The sequence below is a fragment of the Carassius carassius genome, chromosome 20 (assembly GCF_963082965.1).
Source record: "Carassius carassius chromosome 20, fCarCar2.1, whole genome shotgun sequence".
NCBI classification, from domain to species: Eukaryota; Metazoa; Chordata; class Actinopteri; order Cypriniformes; family Cyprinidae; genus Carassius; species Carassius carassius.
The window spans coordinates 18,353,975-18,371,502 of record NC_081774.1 but is presented as its reverse complement, the minus strand read 5'-3'; the positions used below and the strand labels follow the sequence as shown (position 1 = coordinate 18,371,502).

Below are 17,528 nucleotides of genomic sequence, written 5' to 3'. Positions count from 1 at the left end.
TAAAACAGATCTCATCAGAGACATTAAAGATAACTAGGGTTGTCAACAGAACAAATTAATTAATGAATGGATGAATGCAATAAACTTCAAAATTCAAAGGTTTAAGTCCAAAATCTGTTATTAGAGAGAAACTATTACTATCCCTGACCATATGTGCATGTTTATCAGAACTGTTCGCCGTTGGTTAAACAAGGTTAATACAATTACAGATCTTGTCCTGTTTTTAAATGATAAAGTTAATAACTCTTTTTGTATAACAATACTATTATCCTATAGATTTGCTGGAGGGATGCAAGAAGTCCTACCCCCTGTTGCTATATGTCCGATGTCTCTATATTTATTATTGGTTATTATTACTTCATATAAATTCGGTGAAGATTGTGAATGGTAAATAAATAGAGATGCAACTCTCGGTGAGGTGAAAAAAAGTTGTGCGCCCAACGTGGGGCTCGAACCCACGACCCTGAGATTAAGAGTCTCATGCTCTACCGACTGAGCTAGACGGGCTGATAAAATACACTGTGTAAAATACAGTAAAAGTAAGTGTCAATTAAATCAGGTTTATGACTCGAATGAGAATGACTCGCACTAAAACAGCCACGATATTAAATATTCAAACATTTATCATACTATGTTTTTTTTTCATAATATATACATTTTCTCCTCTTACGTTTTTCTGTGAATTTAACAGGTCAAAACAACAGGTGGCGCCCAAACCTCACACCAGTAACGTTAACGTTAAATGTCTAGTTTCCTTTGTCTGATCTAGTATGTCGACTTTTGTAATTTATCTCTGTGTAGTTTCCTGTACATCCAATCTGCATTTCCTTAAACGTTACCCCATAACACGACAGACCATCGAATTAAAAATTGTTTGTTTTTATTAATCCAAACAAAACTGAAATGTAATGTTATTAATGTGAACGTTGCGTGTGCATATGTTTACGACATTCACTGCAGTCGAACATTTCTTTGAAGTTCTTTATGATACAGTAAATGGTTCTTTCAGGTGCAATATTTTTTCTTGCATATGAGGCCATTTTGATGCAAAGCGATGATGACTGCAAGTGTTTCTTTGGAGGCAACCATTGCTAACAAGATATATTATAGCAATCAGTCTCCTCTTACATGCTAATTAGTATGATAGTGATTTCACCTGACCAGTACTCATTCACACTTTCACATGTGCTGCTGATATAATTATTCCTTTAATGTTAGCTGGTCATTTTTTTTTTTTTTTCATAATTTTGTGTGTGTGTGTGTGTGTGTGTGTGAAAATGTACTTTTTTTAAACAATGACGTTTTTAGCAATTATTTAAAATATATCTGATCGCTCTACACAATAATCTAAAAACAATGTGAATGAACACCACAACAGCTTAAGATGAAAACTTTGCAAAGCACAACATTTATGTTATTATAAAACTTTTGGGCACAACTGTACAAATGAGAAGTACCGTTTTTTTTTCTGACAGGACAGCAACACTTAAAACATGTGCCTGGTTTCATAAGCCAACTTCATAGAGCATCTCGGGCCAGGACTGGGCTAGGGCCTAAATTTGAGGCCTGTGCAGGGCTCTATGAAGAATATAACCTTCACCAGTGCAGAGCATTATTATCATCAGTTATTAAAAGAGACACCATTGTCGTTTTCAAGGTGTTCATACTAACTATTTGTATTAGTCAAACGTGGGCGTAGGTTTGGGGGGGGACGCTAGGTACTAGTCCCTATCAATATTTTGAGATGACAAATTTGTCCCCACCAGTATTTAGCAAGCTCCTTTGAACTGCTATTTGGATCTTTGCACTGCTATTTGGATCGATTATAACGGCCAGGATGCCGACAGTACAAGAAACGCCGTAATTTGATTGGCGGCGGGGTATCTGACAGGCTACACGCGCTGGCCGGGACTACTTTTGTGTTTGCACTAGCAGCGAGTGGGTGTTGCGCGCGCTGTGTGTGTGTGTGCGCGCGCGCATGTTGACGACGCCGAGTAAGATACCATTATATATTAATTTTGACTAATATATCTTATTTACAGAAAAAAAACACTAATCAAAAGCATCATGCAGTACTTCCCTGGTTCTTTAGGGGGCTGCAGCCCACAGGTTGACAGACTGTAAGTACATATTTTGCTGTGTCTTTTAATTTTAATTTTATTTTTTTCCTACCCGTCAAATTGTCATACCAGGGCTTACTGCACATGTGCACATCAATACTGTATCCTTTTTCTCACACAGAACAACAATAATTACTGTATTTGCATTACTGTAAGGGGTTAGTATACGGTTGGGGTAGGTGTAGATGTTAATAAAACACTATCTAATAGGTAGAAAAATTTATTTATTTGTTGGTTTCTGGCCTTAGCTGTATTCCTTCTAGCCACAACAGCGAATAACACATCATTACTGTATTTGCATTACTGTGAATGTTAGGTGTAGGTGTTAATAAACCATAATTTGAAATGAAGCATTTTCGCTGTCAAATTGTTCTACCTACTTTTTTTAATTGGAGGTAGCTAAATCTGTCAGGGTTGCACAAATCGACAGAACACTGGTTAATGCAGGTTAGCTAATTAAAAGCAGACATTAGGATTTTGTTTAATATGGCTTAGACCTCTTTATTCCACTGTGGTCTTCCATTTGTTAAACACCTGAAAAAGCCTTATTGACCATTACAAAGGTGAACGTCACAGCAAAATGGCGCTGTTTGGTAATATTTCTGAGCAATGAAACCAAGATAGAAACTAAGATATTACAAGGCTTACATGATGTAACAAAGCAAAACTTTCATAACAGAGATATCAAATGTAAACAACAATAACAAACAAACAAACTGTGGACTGCTGTAAAATATGTCTAGTTTCATTTCTGGTTAACGTCACATCATGTAATCCTCTACACACCAACAAATTGCATTCATGATGAAATTTACATGTTACACATATACAATCTGACATAGACAAGAAGAGTAATCAAAAATATGTAAGTGAATAAAAATATAAATAAATGGATTAAAAAAAGTTAAGATTTCTCCCAACCATGCTAATTAAATACAGAGGTGCAGCAGTGCAAGTCTCCGCTGTGTTGTCTAGCAGAGACGTCACCGGCCCAGGTCAAAACAGATTATTTTCTCAAATCCGTCCACACAATCTCATGCATGCAGCTCTCAGAAAAAGGCCGGATTGGTGTGTTCAATGACGCAGCATTTACAGTGACGCTTGACAAAGTGCAGCGCCTCCAGTGGCACGTCACAGTCCTGTACATTCAGCAGCTGAAGGTCGAAGCAGTTGGCTGCCACCACCTGCAGCCCGCGGCCCGTGATGCTCTCGCACGACTTCAGACTCAGTCTCTTCAGGTTGAACGAGTTTAGTGCAAGTTGCTCCAGGCCGGCGTCCGACACAAGTGGGCACTTCCCGATGTCCAGGGACTTGAGCTTGAGGCAGTTCTTGGCAAGGTGCTCGACGCCGTGGTCTGTCAGCCCCTCGCAGCCACGAGCGTTCAGGTAACGCAGTCTGTTGCAGTATTTGGCTATGTAGCGCACGCCTACGTCTGTGATGCGGCCGCAGTGCGCTATGCTGAGATAGCGCAAGCGGCCCTCTAGTTTGGCAATCTCCCGCAGGCCAAAGTCACTGATGAAGCGACAGTCACTGACACTGAGCTCCCGAACGGACGGGCAGTAGATGACTAAGAAGCGCAGGCCTTCGTCGGTCAGGCGCACACAGCGCCGCAGGTAGAGGTGGGTGAGCTGAGTGCAGTGGGCAGCAATGGTGTGCAGGCCTTCGTCTTCCAGAGCAAAACAGTCAGTCATGTCAAGATAGCGGATGGAGATCTGCTGCCCATGAAGAGGGGAGAGTTTGAAGGACACGTCCCGTGTCAGGCTGATGCAGGTCACCTTAGAGCACCCTGCAGAATATAAAGACAGAATTAAAAAAAATCATTAACAGAATAAAACGTCATCTGCACCGTTTAAACTGCACACACAAATTATGTACAATACAGAATATGATTTGAAAAATTGACCAAAACTTTGTATTTAAAGATAAAGTGTGTAGTTGCTATACTTCTAGCACCAACCAATTAAATAGCACAAATAATGTTAAATATCAAATGTATTTTTATACAATTAATATATAGTTACTATGTATTATATTTTTTATGTAAATATATTTATAAATAAAATATTATATAATATTATGATAATATATTTTTATTTAATACAATTTTAATTTACTTAAGGTAGGTCTGTCTACAATGTTTTATGGATTACTCTTTAGCAATTATATTATAATAAATGTTAATATAGATTTAAAACATCATTAATTATTTTGAAGGAGTGGCAGAGCCCAGCAACATTGAAGTACAGATAAGTGTTCTCTGCGTATGTGTGTGTGAGTTAGCCCTAGGAGGAAACTGTCATTTGCCATCACCCTGATGTCCAGGGTATCAGATATACATCTCTGGAGAGACCTGACCTATTGCATCTGACCTCTGATCTCTGTCGCCTGAATAATCACTAGAAGATATGCTAAGTACTTACGTCCATATGTGGAAATTGTCCAGTCAGAACGCAATTAGCAACCTCTGTTAAGTGTATAATTATTGAAATTATTGAGATTGTGATTTGGTGGGTTTTTGTTAAATGTGAGCCAAAATCATCACAATTAAAAGAACCCAAGATTTAAACTACTTCAGTCTGTGTGAAACTGTAAATTAGTTGATATCTCTTTGCATACTTTCCCATTCAGGCACTAACATAGATTTCAATAAAAAAAAAAAAATATATATATATATATGTGCTATTATATATATATATAAAACAATGATATAAAAAATATTACAAAATATATTTAAAATATTAAAAAAAGATGTAGCCCCCCCCCCCCAATAATGTTTATTTTTAATTTTTTTATTATTATTTAATATCTAAATCTACTTGAAGAATGGAGGTATGCTCTCATAAGGACATCAAATTATACATATATTTTTAGTTTTTTCTTATTTCTTATTTGAGAACCAAATGTACTCTTGGATAATACCTTTTTCTTCAAAAACGTTTTTTTTTCTTCTAATTGTCTCTGCATATTAAGTTGACACAAGAGAAAGTATTTTACCAAAAATGACACATTTCAACTTTAAACTAAGTCTTTGAAGATAAATTATAGGGACTGTTTTGACCATTATGAAAAAGAAAAGTCCCAAAACATTTCTTCAGAACCATGTGCATGTGATCATTTTTATTCCTAAAAGACTGAAGATTTTTTCATGCTGTCAGGTGCACATGAAAGAAATACCAAATGTTTGCTTTTAGATGTTTTAACAGAAATCACAGAAGAAAGTCTTGATGTGAAAAACCTCATCTGAGAAATGTCTGTACTCTGCTGTCTGGTCTTCACCTCTGTCATATGATTTAACACAAGCCTTTACAGTAGAACTAAAGCTGAAAGTTATTGCAGAATATCTGAAGATCGTGAAAATGGCAGTGGAGGGTTTGATCTAAACCTTGGAGAGACATCTGAAATGAGTTATATCAGGAGGGGTGGGGGATGGGATCGCCCCGCGTCTCCTTTAGGAGAATGCAGCGCTCCAATCTAACGGCAGAGGGACCCCAGCCGGACCCCTGCACTCACACAGGAAAAACAACATGCTCCAACAGGAAGTGCAGTGCAGTTGGAAATAAAACCAGGGAAGGAACTTGAGGACATGAGGAGAAGGTTTATTATTTTCTGACATATTTATTCACTAAGTCCTAAATTGTAAGCTTCAATATGGTCATCTGTGAAATATAATGCTTCTACGAAAACTGAAAAGAAAAACGGATAAAAGTTGTCAGGAAAAGTCATTAAAAACTTGAACAGAGAAAGCTATATAAATATACTATACTATAATATATGCTGGACAAGTGGACAAATATTTATATAAAAGCTATTTAGAGTTATATGCACATTAATTAGTTTACCTTCATAGCAATTAATTATATACAAAAGACAGCTGATCATTGATTCTCTAAATTAGGGTAGCAGATTTTCCCTAAGCACCATAAAGTCAGAGGTCCTGGTTCTGCTTGGGCTTATGTTTCTTTTGGGAAGGATAGAGAACACAGACAGAATGCCAGAGCTATTAATACCTTTTCCAGCTTTTCCAAGAGGAAGTCCTGGACATTTCAGAATAATCTCTGTGAGAAAAAAAAGACTTGACTGTCTTCTGTGCTGGACAACAAAGCAGGTGAAGCACAGGCTGTTTGGCTCTGAGTCAGGAAGTCATTTATACGGGAAGTCGTGGCGGGAAGTCGTGGCCTAATGGTTAGAGAGTCGGACTCCCAATCGAAAGGTTGTGAGATCGAGTCCCAGGCCGGCAGGAATTGTGGGTGGGGGGAGTGCATGTACAGTTCTCTCTCCACCCTCAATACCACGACTTAGGTGCCCTTGAGCAAGGCATTGAACCCCCAACAGCTCCCCGGGCGCCGCAGCATAAATGGCTGCCCACTGCTCTGGGTGTGTGCTCACAGTGTGTGTGTGTGTTCACTGCTCTGTGTGTGTGCATTTCGGATGGGTTAAATTCTGAGTATGGGTCACCATACTTGGCTGAATGTCACTTCACTTCACTTCACTTCACTTATACAGCTGAATAAAATTCCTTCTGTGTTTTCGGAGAGTTTGAAGACCAACACAGCTACATTACTGACATGTTTTGTTGAGAATGTCAAATTGAATATAATTGTGTTAGTGCAGACTCAAATACTTCATTATTTCAGCTTCTTTTTATGCCAAATGTTAAACCGGTGGTCCTCAACTGGGTCACAGGTCTGTTCTGGTAGTGAACCACTGGGGAAAATGCAAATGGAGATGAATGCAAATTATAAAATTCATCTATATTTTCTCATCCTTGAAAACATGAACAAAAACTACACTGAACAAATCCATGTCTAATTCAGTGTGGTGCTGTTCTTTGTTATTAATTGTGAAATATTCTAGCAATTTCTGAGTGAAATTTTTTTAGTGGTCACAAGGTAAAAGAAACAATCCAGTCTAGATTAAATCCAGGTTCACTTGCAATGAAGATAAATAGAGTCTGTGCCAACCACAATTTGATATGTGCAGTGAATTATTGGCTGCCAAGACCATAAGACCACTGAAATTCAAGAGACTTTCAGAAACCAAAATTGGTCAGTTTTCCTGTTCAGACTAGATCAAGAATCATTTAAATAATTTTGCATACTGTTGGGCCTATAAGCAGCTCATATTGTGTCATGTAGATACAAACATTTTGTACAATAAACAAATCTGGTGCTATTTTGGGACATCGCTTTATGTCTAACATATAATCTGGGTTCTGAAGCAAAACCAGTTGAAATAATTGAAGATTAAAATGTGTACAGAAACCATTACATTATAAAAAAAAATGTTATAAATAAATGGTATACAAAGGCCCAAATAGGAAATAAAATAGTTATCAAATAAGCATGTGTCCTATTCTGTGTCCTAGTCGATGGAATTTTGGAACAAAATCAATCAAATCTGTATGAGTCTGGAAATATATTTAGACGTAACCTCCTTTGTAATCATTAACATTTTCATAAGTAACTGCCATTTAATTACGCATTTTTCTGTAAAAGATTACAAAAACATTTATTTTGTAATTTAATTACGTAATTCCTTTACATGTAACAAGTTACTCCCCAACACTGTATATTATCAACACAGATTATTTCTAATAATTAAGTTGTCTTATCACTATTATCATGACTCTTACACTGTGTCCTAACCAAGCCATATTACTATTTTGATGGTCGCTTCCTTTCTGTTTTGTAGCTGGTAAACCCCTCCCACTGAAAAATCTCATTGGTCCAAAATCCTACTACAACTGTGCAATAATCGTTAAATACCTTCTGATTGGCTGAAACTGAGGTATTGTGTTCAGTGTGGGCAGCGATTGTTTAACCACATCAACTCTGGGGACCCACCGGTGGGTCGAATATTGCATATGCCTAATTCTCAAAAAATCAAAATAACAGCTGAAGTGGTTAAAACAGATAAATACTAATAATATAACCAAACATTATCACCAAAGATGAATTACCTGAAACATCCAAGTGTTCCAGGTTGGGGCAGCGTGACACCACCTCAAACACGGCTTCATTGGACACGTTGTAACAGCTGGCCACCTCTAAGCGACGCAGTTCTGGGCAGCACTGTGCCACCGTGTACAGTCCTCGATCGGTTAACCTCCGACAGCCGCTGACTACCACCGTCTCCAGGGTGAGACACACATTGGGGGTGTCCTGGCACAGTCTGCGAGTGAGAACCCGAAGCGCACGGTCCACATGTAGCACGTCTCCAGTCAGACGAATAGTCCTCCATAAGTGCGGGTCCCAGGCCAAGTTGTACCAGCGGCGGCAAACACGGGCGCACCGACACAGCTGGTTGGTGGGCAAATGGGTGAAGATCTGCAGGAAAGCATGGTCAGGAAGGATGTCGATGGGCGCCCCCTGCTGGTCCCTCGGCTGTCGCAGGCTCCTTTGCGGATGGGTGAGAGAAGTGGGCGGCGTGTGGACCATGGCGATGGTTTCCGTGCCGAACGTGGAGGAAGACGTGGAGGAGCCATTAAGCACGCCTGGAGATGAACGAGGCGGCAAAATCAGAGCCGGACTTGGCGTACTCACTGTTCGCATACTAAGGTCCGAGTCTGGGAAAAGGGGAAATAGAAAAACAGACAGGAAAGGAATAGAGAGAAAGACAAGAACACACTATGATATTGAACTCAAATCATTCTGAGAACATCATTATGTAACACAGACAAGTTGTTGAAATAATGTAAACAAATCGTGGTCTTTCCTTTCCAAATCATTTCCTCAGTTAATTCATTGTCTTTCTGCACAAGCGATGCCGTTGGCTCCATTCCGCAATGATGACTGAGGTACAAAGTGTTTCATAGCTTTAAGAAAAAGGATTCTGGCAGGCTTGTTGAGATCTAGCGTGTACACACGGCCTGCAAAAACCATATTCACATACTAATCTCCCTGTGAATTTCCTCCTGGTCCGATCCATGCCTAATATCACTGAATCCCCACATATAATGTATCAGGCATTATTTAGTCCTTCCCGAACCATTAGGGCAGTAATGACTGGATGAGGATCAAAGTTTTTATTATTCCATTTGATTAAACTGCAAGCTGCTTAACCGCAATATGTATTGTTCAGCAAAACTCAAGCCATAAGTCTGTTATTTCCATTAATTTATGGGCATGATGACCCCATTGTTCCCTTTGACAGATGTTTTAGTCTCCTACAGTTTCACAGAGTGCTGTGTTGAGTAATGGGAAACAGCAGCGCGTGATCATATCCCATATATGAAGGATATGCTTCCATAGATGAGAATATGAGACCCAACAAGTTGGCATGCTGTAAAGATCACATCTCCATAACATCACGAGGTGAAGAAAAGAAAAAAAAATGTTCACGTTAAGTTATGAATAAGCATATTTCTGAATGTTTTTTTGTATGTGAATTTTAAGAGAATATTCCTTTTTTATTTTTTGTAAACATTATGGGAAAGTTACTTTTTAATGTTCTCTAAATATTCTGAAACAAGTAGTAAGGTTTAAAAATGTTAGGTGAATGTCAGGTAAAACATTTCAGGAAAAAACAACATTCCATCCCAAAACATTCAATGAACCATGTATAAAAAATGTTTTTATTCTAACGTTTTAAGAACATAATACAAGATCATTTTAAATGACTGTTCTATTTAAATTACTGGAATAATGTTTGCACATAATTTTGAGAGAACCTTGTCAGAACTTTACACAAAGTTCTCATAATGTTCCTTGTTAGCTGGGAACCAGCTAATCTCATGGTCAGTTTTAAACTGTGTGTGATTGATTCATTACAAAGATGCAACTCATTACAATCATTCGTTCAGGATCTGGACTATATTTTGCACTTCGTGTTTCTCATTTCCTAAAAAGAACCGCTATTTAAAGTAATTTGTTCTGGAATCGCACTATACTGACAGTGTTGAATGTTTGTAATTCGTTCAAAAGAACCATTTCATAAATGTAATTCATTTGGGAGTCAGACTACACCGGTCCTGCTCTTTATTTTACACTCTAGATTAAATAGCGGTGTTTTAGTATTTCAGTACATATCAGTATTATCAGCATAAAAATGCATGACATTTCATTTTGGTATTTAAAAAAGAAAAGAGAGATTTTCTTAAGGACCAGTTATTCTATGTCTTTAATAAAAAAAGTAAATACGAAGTCCTATAAGAAAAAAAAAAAACAGTAAGGACAAAACCCCCATAAAACTCAAAGTGCCAGAAGGGAATATCGAGTGAGACATTTAGCTTGGATTGAATGGCTACAGCCACCACATTCACAAACTTAGTACTCTGAGCAGCCAAAGTCCCTTAATGTTATGGGGAGCCACTACAGTTGCCAGAAGAAGCAGAAGCCAATTACGTTTTAATGTCACCACTAGAGACGAAGAATTGGAATTGCCTTGCAGGCTGGCGCTGGGCCCTGACTCACACGCTAGATTACTGCCCTCACTACCAGCGTGAGGAGATGCGATTCCTTCGCATAGCTAATACAAAACATCAGCCTCTAACTGAACAAAATGTAGGAGGAGTTGTGCTGGTCATTTTCAAAGCAGTAATTGCAACCCTGCTGGAAAATCCAGCTTAAACCAGTAGCTGATTTGACATGGTTTCATTTATGGTCATTAGCTGGTTCAAGCTGGTTGATCAGCTAAAGTATTAGCTTGCCGAACTTGACCTGGACTTTACTGCTGTCCTATCAGTTGAAGACTGAAAGTGAACATGCTTCTATTTAGCATTTTTTTATTACTTTTTCGCATTACAAATAATATCAGGGAGATAATTTGAGTGAAAACAATGCATTTCAGATTTCCGTTTGTTTTAATGATGACAGCACTCAAGAAACCTGATGATCAAGTTCTCCAGCATTTTGGGAATAATCCAATGATCATCAGGAACATTTGACCATCCGTGCATTCATTAGGTGACACTATGATGCTTCACATGAATGTGCGGAAATTAATAATAGAGTGCATGTCTGAAAATTGTTAGTGAAGAAACATCTTGCTCAATTCATCTTGCTAAATAGAAGTGTAAAGTTGCTTATTGCCAGAACTCAACAGGAGGCTTAAAGAAAAGTTCCTGAGTTAACAGTTTATACACTCAAATACATACATTTTTTTCTTCGACAGATTGAATAAACAGTAAAGCAGCAGCTGCAATCAGGGTGCCAGTGTCTGTTTCACACTTTCATAATACTGCATTACTCAAGCACACAATGGGATTTCAGCAGCTTAAAGCTCTGTGGACTGAGGGCTGGAGACTGTTTGCACTGATACTAAAGTGTGTTAGTCTGCTAAAAACAGGATTTATAATCTACTAATCCTCCATTAGTTTTAAAATCAATGGTTCATCTGTGAAACCTCGACACCAATCCAATGACCAAAAACATATGGAGAAACATGCTTCTGGTGCTTCACTTTCAGACAGCTTCTTACGATCCTTCTTGAATATATATACCAATTGGTCTTAAAGAATCCATGAGTTTCTAGAACTCTCTTTTAGCCTCCACGTTTTATTTGCTCCAGTTATTTTCTTCTAAATCCCCCAAAACTTCTGGTTTAAAAGAGTAACTTTGCCAAATTTAACCCAAAACCACATATAATGCCACAGGAGCCATAATTACCTCAAGCCACGAATTGTATCTCATTATTGCATTTATTTTAAGACTGTTCCATGCCTGTTCTGGTTGCAATCTAATGAAAATGAGGTGAAAACATGAAACTTGAAGCTAAACTAATACGTCATTAATGTCAATGAACAACTTAAACTGTTTTTCCTATAACTCATTGGAAGTTGAACCTTAAAAAAAGTGAAATGCCTCTGTGCCATTTGTTTGAATTGTTTAGGGGGTTGCCTCTTTCCTCTTTTTAGCACAGGTGAAGTCCATGATTAGTGCATAATAGAATATACATAATATAATTTTTGATTGCTTCCACTGTCCTCATCTGTAAGTCGCTTTGGATAAAAGCGTCTGCTAAATGAATAAATGTAAATGTAATAGATCGTGGATTGGTATTCAAGGCAGGTGCAATGAGGGTCTCAGACATAAAACTACTCCAGAAACAAGATGCCAACTAGCCTTTTATCCACTGACAAACACCTGGTCTGACAAAAGTAAAAAAATATACGGGCACAAACAAAGCCTTCAGTGTTTCAAAGAAAAAAAGAAACCCTGTTTATATAGGCCTGTTTTAAATCAAGTTTGCAACCGAAGTAACCCAGTTTACCTTCCCAGCATTTCTTTCAAATCTTGAATAAAAAATACCAGGGAGCTGGAAGAACACTGTGTGACAGTTGACACCTCACATTGTGCAGCAACAGCTAAATTCTGTTTACGCTGGACGCGACAAGCGATCGTTGGAAATCATTTGAACTTTGTGTCAGTACATCATAAATAGAATGAGTTATTAGTTTACTGCTGTGGATTTGTCGCGTTGTGCTGCAACACATCCAGTGTAAACAGCATCACTGATTTAATGGGATCTATTGTATTTTGTTGCGTTGAGCTGCACTGAGCCACTCGCATCCGAGGTTTTTTTTGGGTGTGGGGGACTATCCCTTTAAAGGATAAAAACTGATTTCTTCATTCCAAAACAAAAAACAACAACAACCCAATTTAAACAGGACTGTATTAAATTTGAGAGGCCACAAACAAAAACAATTGTTAAGCCCCCCATCTCTGTTTCGGGCCCTAATAAAGAATCTGAATCATCAAGTTTCAGCTGGAGCATTCGAATAACACAAGTAATTTCCAAACACAGCATTTTTATGACCCATTCAACAAAACTCTGCAAAAGCTCTACCATAAACCATGCAATTGATTTCCCCAAAAGACTGAGAGCAAATGTTCAATATCAGGTTGAGCTCTCCAGTCTTTTCATAGCCCTGCATTGAAATAGGTGTAGACCTTTAAACACACAGACCAAAAAATGACAGATGAGAATGTGAGAAATGCCATTTTGCCCTGTAGCTCACTTAAGCAAAGCCTGCTGAGAACTCTCAGACTCGTCACTCCTCCAGCTGTTCAGCATCCCATCACTCACTGACCTCTGAACAATGTCAAGCGGGAATGTTTTCCTGCACACCTCTATAATCCGAGAAGGCGCTGCTCATGTGGCCCGAACTAGCATTGATAATAGCAGAGCAGTCAGCTCTTGGATAGATTAGTTGTTCCTGTTACAAAAGCTTCCTGCTGTTGAACTTTAAGACCTTTATTCATACATACTTCATAGTCTGCTTCTGAATAATCACATCTGATCTCAAGGATATGCTATGTTCTCACAGAACTAACTCTTTCTGAAAACACCAAATGGAAAAACAGCCAGAAACAGAGCGGTTGGAGGGAATCACTCTTACAAATTTAACAACAAAAGTTGTGTTTCATCTTAGGAGCGTTCCAGGGGTAATTGCCTGCAAATATGCATAATGCAGATTGGTGCTTATCTTAAGACAGGACCCTTTAACCATAATCTCAGTTGAAATCTTCACCCTTTTGAAGGATGAAAATGAGATGTTTGGAGTTAGGGCCAGCTTCTATGTTTTTAGCAGACTCCAAAGGGTCTGGAGTGGAGGTGAACAGGAGGTCAGACCCACTCGCTCCTGTTGTTTACACATGCACAGATGACTGCACAGCTCCACACAGGCCACTATCAGGGGAAACACCTCTAGCCAGAACCAAAGATTTGTCTCTGGCAGTTGCGTTCAACACGCAGTGCAGATTTCAGAACTGCAAACACCACATCAATCAAAGTTGCAAATATGTTGTTATATAATCCATCTACATTACACTGAAAACCCCCAAAACTATTTTCTTTCTACCCCCTTTCTTGCAAAAAGGCTACCAGCTGACTATGTGAGGGGAGCAACAGCAATTTCTCCACCCAGTTTAAAACATCATATCATCTGTCCACAGTTTTTTTTTATTTTATTTTGTTCTTATTGGTGAGAAAAGCCCCAATCCAAGTACATTTCATAGCAATACTGTCATCGCTCCTATGTAAAGTGTGTGTGTGTTTTAATAATGAATGTCTGGATACAAGATGTAGTGAAATCATGCTTGTTCAATTTATATACAGTTACAAGGAGGAGTGTGTCCTATTCAATACTGAATTAAGGATGTCTTTTAATTTCCGATTTCCGAAAGATTCAGAAAAGTTAAAAAATGTTTAAAGGTCTTATATAGACCATACAATATATGATACAATATGTAAATATTAAAATGTTATATAAAAATAACATAATTTGAATATATACAATTATATTTGGTGTCAACAGAGCCTCTGCTTTTGAACAACAACAACAACAAAAAAAAAATCTGCATATGCATCTGCTCACATACGCGATCACCTGTTTCTGCTCCTTCTTTGCCATGTTTCGACTCATACGTTCAATACTCTTTCAGAAGATGCGGAATAGCGCCTCCAACCGTACACCAGTGAAAACACGGAAAGCCAGAAATTTCCGCCAATGGCATGGAAAGAGTTATGCATATTCATATTCAATATGACCAGGGTGGGAAAAATCCCACCAAATTCACCAAAATTCCAAGTAATGAACTGAAAGGAATCCAATATTGTTCACTCTCTCTACTGAGGGCCTTTAGTAGCATGGACTCTCATAATGGATTTCTTTTGTGATTTTATTTGGAGAGAAAACACAGATGGTCGAATATAAAAAAGCTTCTCAAATAATGCATATTCTTGCAGTTCAGTTTCATGACCTCAGGTCTCCAATCTCACCATTGTTTTAGTTAAAAGAAACAAAATGTGATGTCTTCAGATGTGTCTCTTCCACTTTGACACCAAGCGTGACCTCTGGCAGCAGACAGTAATCCGATCTCACATCGCAACCCCAGGAACTTGTAACATTGTGGTATCAGGCGCCAGAGATTGTTGCTGCTGGACTTTGATTTAACAAAACTTGCTTTCTTAAGTGTCAGAACTATTAAGCTCAAACGTCACGCCAAGAAATAAAATAATCATAAATGTATAAGTACTAGGGTCATGACAGCAGAGAGGGTTCTTTCCATCTGCAGCTGCAGCATTTGAGTCGTTCAGAGGTTGTTGACAGACCTGGCACTCCTGCGCTTGGCTCATCTGTCAGTCTAACCACAGTTCCTGACAGACGCTGGTCCTGCATAAGTCTCAGCTGTGCCCCTTCCAGCTTCCAGAGGGGCATCTTGTTTTGATTAAAATGCCTTCGGAGCTTCTCATGCGAGATTCTGTGGCTCTGCAGTGTTTGTGCATTTAAGAGCAGCTGTGCTCATGCACTACCAGTGAGCATGTGGACTAATCACTCACATTATCCCTCTTTATTCTGAAACTTACTTGTATATTAATAAGCAATTAATATGTGTTCTGCATGATCCAGCTTGTTAACAGAATTTGTTCCGTCATCAGCATACAATTTGCATTTTGTTTGTTTATTTTATTCCGTGCATTTACTCATAACAGTATACTGAGGAGTCAAATCTCCACATTTCTTTTATGTTTTCACTCTCTAATTATCATATTGAAAAAAAGTGAAGTAACCGTGTCACCATAAATATTGTTCTAGAAATATTCCTCCTTATGGGTCCAGGATTCATCTTATTTAATCAAAAACATCATAAAGGAAATATTCAAACATCTGGTGTTCAAACCAGGGCTTTGCCACAGTAAAGGAGGCGAAGGAAAGGCATTTCATGTTCCTAACCAGTCTGCCCTGTTCTCATTCGCTCCCCTCCCCAGTTTGGAGAGCCTGGCTGGTGATGCATAAAGCAGAGAGGATCTGGAGAAACAGTCTGAAGCCTGATCACCCTCGTCCTGGCCTGGGCCCCCTTACACAAATTAACCACATGTACACTCTGCCTGCACACAAATTTCTACATTAGCAGATGACGTCCAGAGGAAATTAAATACAAGAAACTGTGTGCAAACAAAGACAATGAAACATTTTTTGTGAGTTGTTCCACAAGATCACAGAGATGATGAAGTTTCTACACAAATAGATCTTTAAATGGATCTTTCGGCAGAGGATTAACAGATTAGGTAGAATCTAAGAAACGAGTCATCCTGAATTGTGATTGGCTGGCCCACTAAGCAACCAAATCTCACAGAGGCTGTCAGATGCCAGACTGGATGCGAACGATCCCTCTGCCTTATACATGAAAAGCAGCCAAAGCATTTGGCCTCAAAGCTCATTATTCACAGATTCTTATTAGTGCTACGCTGATCTAATCTCCAAAACCTAAAATAGCTAATCTGCTGACTGGGCCGCACATTTCGTGGCTAAATGGAAACATACTGTTAATCCAGAAAAAGACTGGAGTACTTCTACAGAGTTCCTGTCGGTCTGGATGAAATATTACAAGTTATCTGTCTTCCACCGACCAATTCCGTACATATAGAAAGGGATGGTTTTTTTTTCCTTAAAGGGGTCATCGGATGCCCATTTTCCTTAAATTGATATGATTCTTTAGGGTCTCAATGAAAAGTCAGTAACATAGTTTTGGTTAAAACCTCTCAATTCTAGTGTGAAACAGCACTGTTTGTACCTTGTCAAAAACAGCTATTTTCAGAGCAAGTTGTTTTGTTGCATGCCGCTTTAAATGCAAATGAGTTTTGCTCTCCCCGCCCCTTTTCCGAGCTGCTCCCTGAGAGATGGTAAACTTTAACCACATTCATCATGAAACTTGCTAACTAGCACGTTATTAGGAACGGCGATTTGCAATGATTTATTAAAAAACCTTATACTCACTTTTTCTATAGGTGAAGCTGGATCACGAATGATTTGCATAAAGATAGAAGAAGCATTTAGTTAGATTAGGGGCGCATTTTCTTCAAAAACAAACGTAATCCACTGCATCTTCAGTGGCTCAGATGTCGGGAGTAAACTATGACTACTATGTTCATTATTACATCAGCAACAAAACACCTCAGTTGCTTAGGAAATATTCTTGTCTACATCTACTTTGGCATCGAAACAATGGTGGACTGATGACAGCTGACTCGGGGTGGGTCTAACTACCGTGGGAGGGCATGGGTCTGTGTGATGTCACACTGACAGGCATCTGAGAACGGCTTGATTTGAGAAAGGAGAAATTATTTAACGAGATAAAAAAAAACACTGGGTGGATCTTTATCATTATAGGGTGGTTGTGTACACACACTGCCAAAACATATTTCAGTTCAAACAACTTCAAAAAGTGCATGTCACATCTGATGACCCCTTTAAAATTGCCCTTACCTTAAATAGCTCTAAAGAGATTCATTCAACCAAAAATTAGAATTCTGTCATTATTTACTCAACCTCGGTTCGTTTAAAACCTGTATGTCTTTCTTCTGTGGAACTTCGTATGACTTTCTTCTGTGGAACGTTAAAGAAAATAATTTGAGGAATCTCTCAAGGTTTTATTTTGGTAATGGTAACAAAAACCATTCTTCAAA

The 17,528-nt window shown here is 38.5% G+C and overlaps 1 protein-coding gene and 1 non-coding gene across 2 annotated transcripts in view; both read right to left on the bottom strand.

Moving 5' to 3' along the window:
- Positions 1-434: 434 nt before the first annotated feature.
- Positions 435-507, bottom strand: trnak-cuu (transfer RNA lysine (anticodon CUU)). Its single transcript has one exon. It is a non-coding gene; the product is annotated as a tRNA-Lys (tRNA).
- A 1,820-nt stretch (positions 508-2,327) lies between these two features.
- LOC132096575 (F-box/LRR-repeat protein 7-like) overlaps positions 2,328-17,528 on the bottom strand; it is a 31,954-nt gene continuing 16,753 nt past the window's right edge. The window contains exons 3-4 of the mRNA XM_059502017.1: positions 8,080-8,685; positions 2,328-3,906 (exon numbers count right to left, since the gene is read on the bottom strand). Coding sequence (XP_059358000.1) covers positions 3,170-3,906; positions 8,080-8,685 — 1,343 coding nt within the window. The 3' untranslated portion in view covers positions 2,328-3,169. The remainder of the gene's footprint in view (positions 3,907-8,079; positions 8,686-17,528) is intronic.